At 37.8% G+C, this 14639-nt stretch overlaps 1 protein-coding gene across 3 annotated transcripts in view; it reads left to right on the plus strand.

Annotated features, from left to right (window-relative positions):
• ADGRB3 (adhesion G protein-coupled receptor B3) overlaps nt 1-14639 on the plus strand; it is a 771030-nt gene that overhangs the window by 357412 nt on the left and 398979 nt on the right. For all 3 annotated transcript variants that reach the window (XM_033217557.1, XM_033217558.1, XM_033217559.1), the window contains one exon: nt 12934-13002. In XM_033217557.1, coding sequence (XP_033073448.1) covers nt 12934-13002 — 69 coding nt within the window. The remainder of the gene's footprint in view (nt 1-12933; nt 13003-14639) is intronic.

Here is a 14639-nt window from a genome sequence, read left to right on the forward strand (position 1 = left end):
ACTAACATTGGACTCATAGCCGACAGCACTTTATCTCATGCCTAAAGAAGGTTTATCTAACATACTTATTTTCTATGTAAAGTATAGCATACTTTTGTTGTGCTTAAGATCACTAGATACTACTTCAACACCATTCTGGGCTCATTTTAAGCAGTGAAATCAACAACATAAAAAAGCCCCCAAAGTATGAAACATGTGGCAGTAAAAAGATCTGAAATGGATACTTGGTTATAAGGTAAGGGTTCAAACAAAAAGAGCATCATCATGTTAGACCTCAGCTAGAAACATGCACATTGGCCAACTCAAAATTTTTACCTTTGTACATATCCACCGTTGGCTATGATGGTGCTATGCATTTTAGTTTCAATGTTACAAATAAATTGTAACACATAGGTGAATTCAGAAATATAAATATTTAATCAGAAGGTTAACTGTTATCTATTTTCCAGGTATAAGTTGAGGCTCAGAAATATATGAGTCCATACATAATATTTATTAATTACTTGACACATAGTAAGTACTACATAATCCCATTATTGCTAGTATTTTCATTACCAGCATAGAAGAAAAACGTGGGTCTTGCCCTCAAGCTGCTTATAATAACTTGAGTTATATAGAAGTTATATAGAAGAAAAAAATAACTTGAGTGAGGCTACACTGATATAAGTATAGCATGTTCCACTTCTATGAATTTTCGAAAGAGGTCTGAACAACAGCAGTGAGTAAAGAAGTCATGAGAGAGTTAGGACTTAAGATAGAATTTGGAGAAGCAAGATAGGTACAGAAACACTCAATAATTAAACTATGCAGTCAAAAGCATAGAAGTAGTGTAAGAATGACCCGTCCATTAGAAAAACCTTCCTGTCTTTATGATCTGCATTTTCCACCGTGCATCCTACTTTGGAAAATATTTTGGAAAATAGGATGCATGGTGGAAAATGCAGATCATAAAGGCAGGAAAGTTGAGGCCACATAAAAGAGTTTGAACTTGGTTCACTATAAACAGATTTACTAAATATAAAGACAGTTTTTGGAAAGATGGTCTGAAAAGGTAAATAACATGGATTGGTGAATAGAGAAAGAGTAGGGAAGGAGGGGGAATAAGCCCATGGAGTTGCTGTGGCAGTGACCTAGATATGAGAAAAGAAGAGAACATGTCTTAGTGACAGTGGCTCAGAAAAGAGGAAAGAAACATCTTCATGGAAGAAAAGAAAGGCCCTTGAAACAGTTTAGATTTGGGAGATGAAGAAAGAAAATATTGGAAAAAATATACCCGTAGAAATGTCCACAGACCCTCACAGTGTACTGTGTTCCTGAAACTCATCTGAATGCAAGGACCAGTTTCTACCCAGGCATGTTCCTACTTCTGTGGACCTAACAGAAGATCAGTGTTTTCCCAATGTTTTTGTACTGTAACCTGCTGTAAAACACACAGTTACATTAACATGCAGTTGAAAAGTAGAGTTTTCCAAAATAATATTTACCTCACTATGTGTAATAATACACTCTGGTATTCTCCATTATTTTCTATTTCATTAAGAAAAATTAATCATGACCTTGAAACAGGTCATTACTCAACATTGGAATGCTACTTGTTTATCTGATACGTCCCCTAGGTTTAAGAAATTTGTTTCTCAATAGCTGAGATTAAATAGGAAGCTCTAACCTTAGTTTTCTGATTTCTTTTTTAAGTTCAGACTATATTCTAAACAAATGATTCAGAGATAGGTGATCAAGGAATTAAATTGAAAGCAGAAGTAGTAATTTCAACAAAACCAAGCTTATTTATTTATTTACTGATGGAGTTTTGCTCTGTCGTCAGGCTGGAGTACAGTGGCACGATCTCGGCTCACTGCAACCTCTGCCTCCCTGGTTCAAGCGATTCTCCTGCCTCAGGCTTTTGAATAGCTGGAACTACAGGCGCATGCCACCACGTCTGGCTAATTTTTGTATTTTTAGTAGAGACGGGGTTTCACCATGTTGGCCAGGATGGTCTCGATCTCTCGACCTCGTGATCTACCCACCTTGGCCTCCCAAAGTGCTGAGATTATAGATGTGAGCCACTGTGCCTGGCCACATCTTTTATCTTAAAACACTTGATGAGCAAGCAGATATGTTGCACCGTGGATTACTTCCATGCTCATTATCAATAGATTAAGTCACTTGGTGAAGACCTTGGAGTATGATTTCTCCATTGGTTTTAATGCCAGACACTATTCGCTTTTTTATATTAAAGATTGGGTTGATAAATGTGGAAGCAGCTATTAATATGATAATATAATACCCTCATATAATGATAGACCTCATCTTAGAGGTAGTATAATTTTGTTGACTAAATAAGATCTGGGAAGGCTTTTCTAGTTTTGAATTACAGTACAACTCTAGCCTTCAAGACACAACCTGATACCTTGAGATCCTCTGCTCGACAGGCATTATGTGACCAGAAAGGCTAATAATTTTCTCAAACATGAGTAAGGGAGATAGGGAATGGAAGCAGGGGAGTAGGGTGTGATGACTAAGAGTACTTGCTCTGAGCTTCCAGATGTGACTTTAACACTTGTTAGCTCTGTGATCCGAGACAAGTTATTCAACTACTCTATGCCTCAATTTTCTGTTCAACAATATGGGATAATAGTACCTACCTTATAGGATTCATGTGAAGGTTAAGCTTACTGTGTGAAATACTTACTCAGTACCTGACACCTGGTAGGTCTCAAGAAATGTGACTATTATTATCATCCAACAGGACAAAAATGGAACGAAAATTTACAGTCCTTGGAGCACAGGTAGCTACTACCAATGCAGATGTATATTTGGTATCTCTCCTGACAAGAAAGAAAGGTTGAATGTTTCTCATGGAAACACCTAAGGGAGTGTGGGCACTGCTTTTTTTTTTTTTTTTTTTTTTTTTTTTTTCACTTATTATGGAAGAAAAGGGCAGGAAATGTATCAGGGAAAATGGAAACAAAAAAGCAGCACTCTTCTTTAAGGTCAACACTGAAGGGCCATTTTGTAGTTAGAGAGCAAGGGGATGAGAAAAATTGCCTCAATCAATAGCCAGGATGCCTGGCTCAGTAGAAAATAAGCCAGGTACAGGACAGTAGCTCCCAGTCAACAATCACTCCAAGTCATCTAAATGGCTGCTGTTTTCAATGCTTAACAGCCTGAGAAGATTTACTATCATTTCTCTGTGGTAGAGAGAGCCTAACGTAGCTAGCATCACTTTCTAGATAGTATTTAAACCCCACCCTTATTGTAAACATGAAAATAAGAAATTTAATGGGAAATAACTTTCTTAAGTGGGTGAAATATGAAGCTACAGATCTTGCTTCACAACCCAACATGGTTAAATCCTACCATGAACGAATCTAGAAGATAGCTGGTGACTGAGGGAAACTAACAAGCTCCATAGAAGAGCCTGGAGTATGCACCACAGCCATGTGGGAAAAGGAAGAGAGGTAAAGTAGTTTGAAGAATGTATAAAGTGCAATGTATCAGTTGGTAAATGCCATGTGGAGTAAATACATTAGTTTGATCAAGTTCTTAAAAAATACAATAAAACATGAGACTGCTAGTTTTACCCTTTCCAAAGCTCCTATTATTTTCTTCAGAGTCAAGAAAATATTGAGATTTGCATTAGCAAAAGTTACAAATGGTTTTATATTGTGATTCCATTTATTATCAAATATTCTTCTGTTTTAAAAAGTTTTTATTGAAGAGTGTTTTGGTGTATTACGGCTACCATAACAAATACCACAAACTGAGTGACTTAAACAACAACATTTATTTTCTCACAGTTCTAGAGGCTAGATCTCCAAGATCGAGGTCTCGGCAGGTTGAGTTTCTCATGAGGCCTCTCTCTTTGGCTTGTAGATGGCTGCCTTCTCTCTCTGTCTTTTTCACATGGTCTTTTTCTCTACACACTTGCATCCCTGCTGTCTCTCTGTGTGTTCTAATCTCCTCTTCCTAAAGGACACCAGTCAGATTAGATTAGGGCCCACCCTGATTCACTCTTTCTAACTTAATTTCCTTTTTAACAACCCTATGTCCAAAGACAATCACATCTGAGCTACTGGGTACTAGGACTTTAACATAAAGATTTTGGAGTGGGTTGGGGGGTACTGAGATACAGTGAGCCTATAACAAGGAATCTTGAAGGACTATGAGAATTTTCTTTTATTGAAGGGGTCTGTGTCAGTCATCTTTCTTCAGGACTGGACCTGCTGTGACTACTGCCTGTAGTCTTGTAAGGGTCTAAACTTGAGATGTGTGCAGGCTTCTCTCACATGGTGGCCCTTAGGTGTATCAGCCAGGTCTACCAAACTTGAGGAATCACTCCTTACCTTCTTCCTCACTTAAGAAGCATCTCCTGTCTGAATATGATGATGATTTTGTCACACTGAATTATGATGTTTTTATAACATTGGCTGTTCTCCCAGGCTATGTCTGGGGAAAAATCATATATAATGGTATTAGTATCACTAATTATTTTTACCTTTCATTTTTAAAAGAGGACTGTAGGCAATACTGAGCTCATGCCCCAAAGCACTAAAGATTGGATGGCTTATTCTTTCCACTTAGCCTCATCCCATCTAGTATACCTCACAGCAGAATTACTCTGTTACCTCTTATTGGAATCCTTGATCCTAAAGGTAACTCAGAGATACTGAGAGCATTGTATAAAACATTTCCCATCTGAGCTATTCTGGGACTCCACAGGTGAAACTCTCTTACATCATGGCAAGGTAATGAGATTAGTGTGAAAGACAGTGATTCCTGGAACACTGTTCTTATGCAGTTTTCAAATGAGTCAGAGCTAAAAGAAGTGAGTATGTGTGTGTATATATATATATGATGTTCTTAAAGACTTCTTTCTCCTAACCTAGTGACTATTAGGAGATATTAGTTTCAATAATCTGTTCTCACATTCCTTTTGGTCTGGCAGGTTGCAGTGGGAGAGCAGGGTCAGTCCAGCCCTGCCATCAGAAGCCCTCTGAACACCACTGTGAGGTCAGGCCATCTGGTCTGCTGCAGATCCCACTGCTGACCTTGATATCCTTGTCCTTCAGATGTCCCCCTATCTTTTGTCTCCCAGTTTTCCAATGGCTCAGATTTTTGACTCTAGATTATATTCATCTTATGCCTTGGTTTCTGAAACCTGCTGGATGACATGCTGTATTATAATATTCTGCCTTTCCGAATCCTTGTTAGTTTTCAGTTACCAATGCTCAATTGATGTGCTACTTTGATAGACATTCTGGATAAAAGGTCTAAACCATGGTATTGGGCCTCTTGGTCTTGTTTGATTAGGAGTTATTTTGCCTATTCACCTATTACCAAAAAAGTACCTAGAGCACTCTTTAGGGATTACTTAGTATTTTTTTAAAAAGAGTAAATTCAAGATGATTTCCATAATAATGTTGTTCTTACTTAATTTCATTTCAGTATACTTTCTTGAATAGAATAGGATGCTATGAGGTAAAGTCGCAGCCATAACACAGGGAACCTGTGATCTCTTCTTTAGTCTATAATATGGATGTATTCATGGTTTTATGTATCACATATGCAAATGTTATCAGCCAAGTGCATTAGGGCAAAACAAAAAATGAGATCTACTATTAGGTTGATGCGAAAGTAATTGCAGTTTTTAATGTAAAACAAACCCGCATTTACTTTTGCACCAACCTATATACTATATTTTGAACACTTTTTGGATTTTTACCTAGTTAAAGGAATGGTCTGCCTCCTCTGAATTAATCTCAGCAGTGGAGAGTCTTCTTTTTTTTTTTTTTTTTTTTCCTTTTTTTTTTTCCTTAAGATGGAGTCTCGCTCTGTTGCCCAGGCTGGAGTGCAGTGGCGTGATCTTGGCTCACTGCAACCTCTGCTTCCCAGGTTCAAGCGATTCTCCTGCCTCAGCCTCCGGAGTAGCTAGGATTACAGGCGTGCACCACCATGCTTGGCTAATTTTATTTTATTTTTAGTAGAGACAGGGTTTCACCATGTTGGCCAGGCTGGTCTCGAACTCTTGACCTCAGGTGATCCACCCACCTAGACCTCCCAAAGAGCTGGGATTTAAAATTCATATTATTCTGTTACCTGTCTGTCCTGCTTTCTTTCTTACTTCTTCATCTTTTTTTAAATTTATTTCTCTTCTTATGAATTTACTTTCTATACTTTAACTATGACTTCATGCCACTCAGCTCTAGTCATGATAATCCTAATTTTTTTTTTTTTTTTTGTCTCAAAAGCCTCCAGTTTAATTGTTCACAAATTTTTTCCTCTTGAACTGTAGGTTTGTAGTTAAACCTGTCCACTGGGTCTCTTTTCTTAGCTATGTTTTAGATCCCTCATACTCAACTTGAACAAAACAAAGGTCACTTTCTCTTCTCAACACTGCTGCTTCTTATGTGGTAGCATGGCTAGCTCATCACCCTCAGCTACCTGAGCTAAGAACCAAAGCCTTACCTTTGAATCTGTGCTTCTCCTCCCGTGCAATCTGTCATCATGTCATTTCTCTAAACCAAGCTGCTATCATCTCTGGCCTCAATAATTACGACAAACTGCATTCTAATCTTCCTGTTTTTACTCTTACTCTCCTATGCTTTATTTTCCACTCAGTGGCCAAAGCTAGACCTTGATTTTTAGTACAACTCATGTAACAGAACCCCTGTGGGACCAAAGCCTCACTTTACCTGACCCCTGTGTATGATTTTCATCCTCTATTAATATTCTCATCCTTTCACCTCACCCAGCCCCCTCTTCAACTCTAGTTATGTTATCTTTCTTTCTGTTTCTCAAACTTGTTCAGACTGTCATTTACCCAGGGAATTTGAACATCCTCTTCCCTTTTTTTCTGGAACTCTCTTCCTCAGGTCTTCGTGTGGCTGTCTCTTTTTTATTATTCTGGTCTCAGTTCAAATGTGACCTTCTTAGAAAGGTCTTTCCTGATGACCATCTAATCTAAAGTAATCTCTCTCTCTCTCCCCGTCACACACACACACACACAGACACACCCCTTGCTGACCTATTCAGTCTATTACTATAACCTATTTTGTTTTTGTGTCACTGTCTCAGCCCATTTGTGATGCTATAATGAAATACTGAGACTGGGTAATTGATAACGAATAAAAACGTATTTCCCACAGTTCTGGATCAGGGTAAGGGTAGTGATGCATAGGGAGGGTTCCCTGTGTTTGGCATAGGATGAACTGGATTTATGAAGTTCGTGAGTTTATGGAAGAGGAGTCCCATTCCTTGCTTGTTGCTACATGTGAGTTTAAGGACCAGGGTTGAATATCCACAGCCGCTTCCTGTAGTCCTACAACTTCTCAAAAGTATATATTTGTGCTCAAGGATGATGTTGAGTCTTCAAATGCTGTTAAAAATAAGAAGAGGTCGATCCCATCCTTGCTCAAGATAACTAGTTTTCTTATCTGTAAAAATAAGTGTCATCTCTCATTTCCTGGACATAAGGAGAGCCCCGGTAGCATTAAAAGCATCACTGGAAGAGGAGGGCGTTGAATTGAAAAAGAGGCAGCAAATTAGGTATAAACTTTTTATTGTTTTCAATTTTAAAAAAATCCATGAATGCTTAGCCCATTTCCTTACACACAGTGGACATGTAATACATCAGTTTTAAATAGTTGAGTACTTACATGCTGCTGTGCCTGATGTTGTGCACTGGAGACACAAGAGTGAAAAAATAGAAATAACTCGATTATAAGCTAGTAGAGGGAAAAGCCCTAAACCAATCATCGTACAAATAAATCATAACTTCAAAATCCTATATACTTCCAGAAAAGGTCACACAGTACCAAGAGAAAAAGAAAATATCCGACTCTGTATAATTGGGAGTGGGGGGTGATGATCTCATAAGGCCTTTTTGAGGAAATTGCATGTAAATCTGGACATAAAGGATAAGAAAATGTTATCTGAGTAAAGAACAGAAAGAATAACAGTCCAAGAAAGCAAACAGCATGTAAACAGGCCTACAGGCAGGGCAGAAAAATAGTGTGGGATGCATGAAGAAGTCTAAGGCACTTGGAGTACAAATAGAGCATGGGGCAGGATAGCATGAGATAAAGTTGGAGAGTCGCGAAGCGGCTGGATCGCACATGGCCTTGCAGCCATCAACTAGTTGATCTCTAGGTTGGGGATCAATGATCTATCCTATATTATGCATCCTTATCCTAATGGCTTATCCCTGCTTCCTTGTTTACTGTTAAGCCTTTCTAATAGTTCCCTCTATATTTCTAGTCAGAGTCACTGTAATTCTTTCAAAACTTCAGATCTACCTTACTAAATTCGACTCTTAGGGCTTGTCTTTGTCCCTTGGTGTCCAACCATTTTGCTGCTGGTTAAGATGGAGGAGAGCACATTTCCTGTGGCTGAAATTGCTAGCCTAATCTACAACTCTATTTCCATGGAAATAGGAATTCAGCAAAAGCAAAATGCTAAGACATATTTTAGTATATTTATAAAAAATTGTGTATAATCCATAAGAAATCTGCCAAGTCGAAGCCAATCAGAAGTAAAAACAGAATGTTTTACTCCTTTCCATAAAATAAAGTGTCATTTTTGTCTTGTATAGCCAAATCTAGGGCCTCTACTTTGAATGTCACAGAAGGATGTATGCTTTTCTTTATAGCATACATTTATTGCCCTGATTTTTGTAATACTTCCTGCAAAGAAAGAATTATCATGCCTCTTTGACCTTTGTGTACCACAACCATTCACCATGGTGCCTCTCATATAGTAGGTATCTAATGCTAACTACCCTGAAACTCCCTCCCCACAGAGCACATTTTTAGAAAGAAGAGACTTCTGCTGAACAAATTATGTTCCTGTTCCTCAGAGTTAGTGGTGAATCAGTTCTGTTCTGTACATATTGCTGAGAGAGGAAGAGACATTAAAGAGGATAGAGGAGAATGCTACTGGTTGTGAAAGTCTATCTCAGAATTATAGGTGCATATTTGCCATAATGTGGCAATGAATACAAATCATGCAGCCAGTCATAAAAAATATATAACATAAAGGTAAAAAATCATAAAGTTACCATATATCGAGCACTTGCCATGCATCAGATACTGTGTTAAGAATTAACTCCAGGCTTCACAATAGCTCTGCTAGGTAGCTATTATTACTCCTGTATTACAGATTCAAGAAATAAAGCATAGGTGGGCAATATCTGCCCATAACAATACAGTTAATAATTAATGGGGAAAATGTTAAACGAGGTCTGCCTCATTCAAACTCCAAACAGCTCAGATTCTGCCAAGGACACGCAGTTTTTCAAATCAGTCTAGGTCATGGAGATCAGAGGTGACTGGGAAAAAAAAAAAAAAAAGCAACAAAAAATCAAAAAACAAAAAAAGCAAAAAAATGAGGCGAAACCTACTGTAAGATGTTGACCTTTTTATTTTAGGGATTGACATAAGTGACCTAATCCGTAAATCATCAAAAGAGCGATTATCACCATTAATGGAGTTTTAAAAGAACACTAGCAAGTAGTGGCTCTGCTACCACAGAAGGAGCTTCATACTTTGAAAAATTCCATCATGCGGCCTGAAATGTCATGAGTTGCCTCTTCAAAGAGCTGTTCTGTTAGGTTTGGTTCTATTTATCAGTCTGATAGTTTAGTAAATGTCAAAGCAAATATATATTCAGTATGTATTAGTGTGTGTGTATATATATATAATGTGTGTGTGTATCTATATATATTATATATTATATATGTGTGAGACAAGTTAGAGCAAGGCCAGCTGAAAGAAATGGTGCTAAATATTTTTAGGAAAGCTGAGATGCAAAATGTGGTACATGTACACTGTGGAATATTATGCAGCCATTAAAAAGAATGAAATCATGCCCTGTGCAGCAACATGGATGCAGCTAGAGGCCATTATCCTAAGCAAATTAATGCAGGAACAGAAAACCAAATACTGCATGTTCTCACTTATAAGTGGGAGCTAAATATTGTGTACTCATGCACATAAAAATGGCAAAAATAGACACTGGGGACTAATAGAGTGGGGAGGGAGGGAAGGAGAAGGGAAGGGGCTACAAACCTAACTAGTGGGTACTGTGCTTAGTACCTAGGTGACGGAATCATTCATACTCCAAACCTCACCATCACACAATAAACCCAGGTAACACACCTGTACATGTATCCCCTGAATCTAAAATTAAAGTTGGAAAAATAAAGAAAAAAGAAACAAGCTGAGATGTAGTGACTTTGCAACTTAAATTTTATTTTAAATGTAGGACTTATTAAATATCTGCTATGAGCAAGTCATATGCACTGAGAATACACTGATGAACAAGAAAGACTTAGTCTTCCCATAAATCTTGCCCCACTGCTTGAGATATTCAGACTTAGCTCACTGTACCCCACATGGATTTCATTAGTCAGGGCACTACTACTGATTATTCCAAAGTCTAATCAATAGTGAGAACAAACAACTTTATTCTGTACTGCCTTCCCACTCCGATTTAGTAAAGCCACATTTGTTGGCCTTGAAGAATAGTAGAAAATGCTTGAAGAATAGTACAAAATGCTATGTTTGGTTGACTCAACATATATTTTAATAATTTGTGGTTTTTGTGTGTGACCTTTGGTGATTTAAAAAAAGAACTGAACTCTGAATTTATTGTTTTCATCAAGGAATTTTGTGTATGCAATGGCCTTCATGTACAGCAAGGAGTCACCGACCCACTGTCAGCAAAACATGCTTTGTGAAATGTTTTTTTTTTTTTTTTTTCAGAAATGGAGATGCAGTTGCACAAATTGCTTCCTGTTCTCTTGGTGTCTGTTGTTAGCAGCAGCATGCATTTTGTATGAAAGCTGGCAGGGGTTAGAATGCAGACCGAGGTCATGGACCTCAGCACAGCTAACTGGCATGTACAGGGATAAAACCTGCAACTTTTGCCTCATTAGCACCATGTCCCCTACTGAGTTAAACAGCCATAGGCAATTGGAGAACTCTGAAGGTTAATTCTTTCTTACCATAGGTAGAGTTACAGCTCAATGGACTAAGCCCTTCAAATGTTAACACTCCAAGCAGGAAAGTTTAAGTGGAAAAAAAATGGCTGTTAGTACAAAAAGGTTAAATGAATTGAAAAACGAGTCTAAAACAGACTTGCAGGTTTTTTAAGAGTTGCATAAAATAGTCTGTAACTTTTATAGAGGTTATGACTCAAACCGTGTTTCAACCATGTGATTGCCAGGAACTATTAAAATAAATAGCACAAATAGGGCAATTAAATATAGATACTAACAGCTTCAAACCACAAGAGGAAATGAGGCACCTTTGTTTTTAATTTAATAACACCCAGGTGAGTTTCTTTGAAATTAGTGCAAATGTCTCTTTTGAGAAGCTGGATAGGGAGGAAGACTGATGAGACTAACAGGTTATGATTATTTCTGCCCTCAAGGGAGTCCTGGTCATGGTCCAAGTTAATGTATCAGTGTGAAGCAGTGCTACTGCTAACCTACACACAGTCAGAAGAGATGGCTTCTGAGAACACAGCCAAGCCACCACTGCCTATGCAACTTAAGATAAACACCATGCCTTCCCTTTACACTTCTCAGGTCTCCTGTGACCCCAAGTCACAGCTCGCCTTCAAAGGCACGCTGGTTGTTCTCTCCTAGTTCCTGTGTCTTGATGGCACAGTGTAGTGTGAAAGGACAGAAAAGTCTCTCTCTGGTAAAAATCCTTCACGTGTGAAATGCGCACTTGCAAAACAGAACTGAACAGAGCCCGGCTCTCTGTCAGTGTGAATGGAAATGAACATCAAAATGACCTTCCTGCAAGGAAAGGGAAAAACCAAGAATCACTGGGTACTGCTAGGTGAAGATAAAGCCTATAGGTCTTCAACAGTTACAGACAAGAATGATGGCAAGGATGTTACATGTCTATTCATTCTCCCATGTTGGCTTGCTGGCAAAAGGCAGAGGAGTAGAGTAATAATTTGAAAATAGCTAAGATTTATTGTGCTCTTAGCATATGTGAAATGCCAGGAACTTAGAAAATTTCATTTAATATTTGCAATTGGTAGTTGTAAAAGTACAATGAGCAGGAAGGGCAGAGTCAAGATTTCAACTGAGGGAGCTTGTCTTTCCTCCACTTTGCCTATACTTTTACTAGGGTGTTCTTTGAAACAACATTGCAAGTAACAACCACGACTCACAATTAACAGGACATCTTGTAATGAAACAAATACAGACTACTTTCTTTCTTTCTTTTCTTTTCTTTCTTTCTTTTTTTTTTTTTTTTTTTTTTTTTGAGACGGAATCTCGCTCTATAGCCCAGGCTGGAGTCCAGTGGCGCAATCTTGGCTCACCACGAGCTCCACCTCCTAGGTTCACACCATTCACCTGCCTCAGCCTCCCGAGTAGCTGGGACTAGAGGCGCCCGCCACCACACCCAGCTAACTTATTTATTTATTTATTTGTTTATTTTGGATTTTTAGTAGAGATGGGGTTTCACTGTGTTAGCCAGGATGGTCTCGATCTCCTGACTTCGTGATCCGCCCACCTCGGTCTCCCAAAGTGCTGGGATTACAGGCGTGAGCCACCATGCCTAGTCACAGATGACTCTCATTACAGACAGGATCAAACTTACTTGTATGGAATAATTAAACAATGACATTACAGAGTGGAATATAGAAACCATAATGGAACGAATAATTGTGAGTGAAAGTGTTTTCCCTATACTGACCTCCTCTGAGAGTACAAAGAAATGAAGGTATATGAAAATTCTGGAATTATGGTGCTGAAAAAGGATCCTCAGAGATCTTCTAGAATACTGTGTTAGGGTCATAAAGCAATATTACAGAGTTCTTATACCTTTACCATGTAGTCAACCCAAATGGATGTTATTAGAAAGTATAATTCTCTCATGTAATATTAAATCTTTTATCTAATTTAATTTACAGAACTTCTTTCAAATAGTTAGCAACCTTCTAGATGAAGAAAACAAGGAAAAATGGGAAGATGCACAACAGGTAAGGTTGGGGTTATTTCAGAACTTAAAATGAAGTTGGCGAAACGAAGTGTATAAAATATGTGACTAAATTAATGGCTTGCTATTTCAGGAAAACAAGATATTTTTAAGTCAGTCTAGGTTATATCCTAGTAATTTTTGAGGAAACAAATGATCTTTACCTTATCAGTCTGGAAGGAATGTCTATACATGTGAAAAAAAGCTGAGCAAGTTTAAGCAACTTAAAACTTTAAGGATTTAATGTGTAATAATTATGTGCCTAGCCAATAACTTCCTTTTTTGTCTGTAGACCATGGGAAAAGCAGCACATCTAAAAGTACATATTTCAAATGAGAGTATAGAGCTTTGACTAGTAAAACCATTTGCATTTACTACAATGTTGCATTTAATATGGATCATAGAGAGAGCGATTAATTTTTATTCAAAGCCAAGAACTATTAAAATCAGGCCTCACCAAAAATTATGTTATGATTTTTTAAAATCTTCCTGCTATGCTTTATCAGTGTAGCAAGTGACCTTATTGGTTTAGTTATTGTTTATAAATACTTTGCAATACCGTTTGTGGTATCCTAACTGATATACAGTGACTAATTTTTTTTTCCTCCGAATTACAGGAAAAGTGGGTTAGAAGTCTAGAAAGAGGGAAAAAATATGGTTCTAAAAATTCTATGTAAATGTAATTTAACTGGATGTCAAACTTCTTTAGTTTTTCTACTTGACTCTTGTTAAAAATAAGGTAATCTTGAAAAAAAAAAAAGAATGAACATTTACTGAGGTTCAGGTTTTCCCTTTATAATCATATTCTGAGTCTTCAGGAGTAAAGTATGCACTTTATCCTATTATGACAGGAGCTCTAAAAATAGTCCAGTGTGGGTCTACCTCATTATTAGGTATAAATTTCATGCATCTGGACATAGCCAGGAAAAAAAAAAAAAAAAAAAAAAAAAAAAACCTTATTTAATACTTTAAATCTATTTTTTCTACCAATTCGAGTTACATATTTGTCCTTGACTTTCTTCTAGAGGACAGCCTCATTCACTCACTGTAAGAAGATGGTGTCTTTCCTTAGAATACAGCTGCAGAAGCTAAGTACATCTTTCTAGAATGCTAGAGACTATTAATTATGGATATATTTAGAAGAAATATATAATATCCTATTTAAAACAAGAGTGCAATTCATCAGATGCTGTTATTTACTGTGAGGTCCTAACTTTATTTATTTATTTTTATTTTTTTTTTGAGACGGAGTTTTGCTCTGTCGCCCAGGCTGGAGTGCAGTGGCCGGATCTCAGCTCACTGCAAGCTCCGCCTCCCGAGTTCACGCCATTCTCCTGATTCAGCCTCCCAAGTAGCTGAGACTACAGGCGCCCGCCACCTCACCCGGCTAGTTTTTTGTATTTTTTAGTAGAGACGGGGTTTCACCGTGTTAGCCAGGATGGTCTCGATCTCCTGACCTCGTGATCCGCCCGTCTCGGCCTCCCAAAGTGCTGGGATTACAGGCTTGAGCCACCGCGCCTGGCGAGGTCCTAACTTTAACAAATAATGAATGGTGGCAGAACTTCTTGTCAATGAAAAATCTTGAATTCATAAACCATCTATTTCCTTGAGATTTTGAGTTAGCTATATTCTTATATTTAA

The sequence above is a fragment of the Trachypithecus francoisi genome, unplaced genomic scaffold (assembly GCF_009764315.1).
Source record: "Trachypithecus francoisi isolate TF-2019V2 unplaced genomic scaffold, Tfra_2.0 Lachesis_group10, whole genome shotgun sequence".
NCBI classification, from domain to species: domain Eukaryota; kingdom Metazoa; phylum Chordata; class Mammalia; order Primates; family Cercopithecidae; genus Trachypithecus; species Trachypithecus francoisi.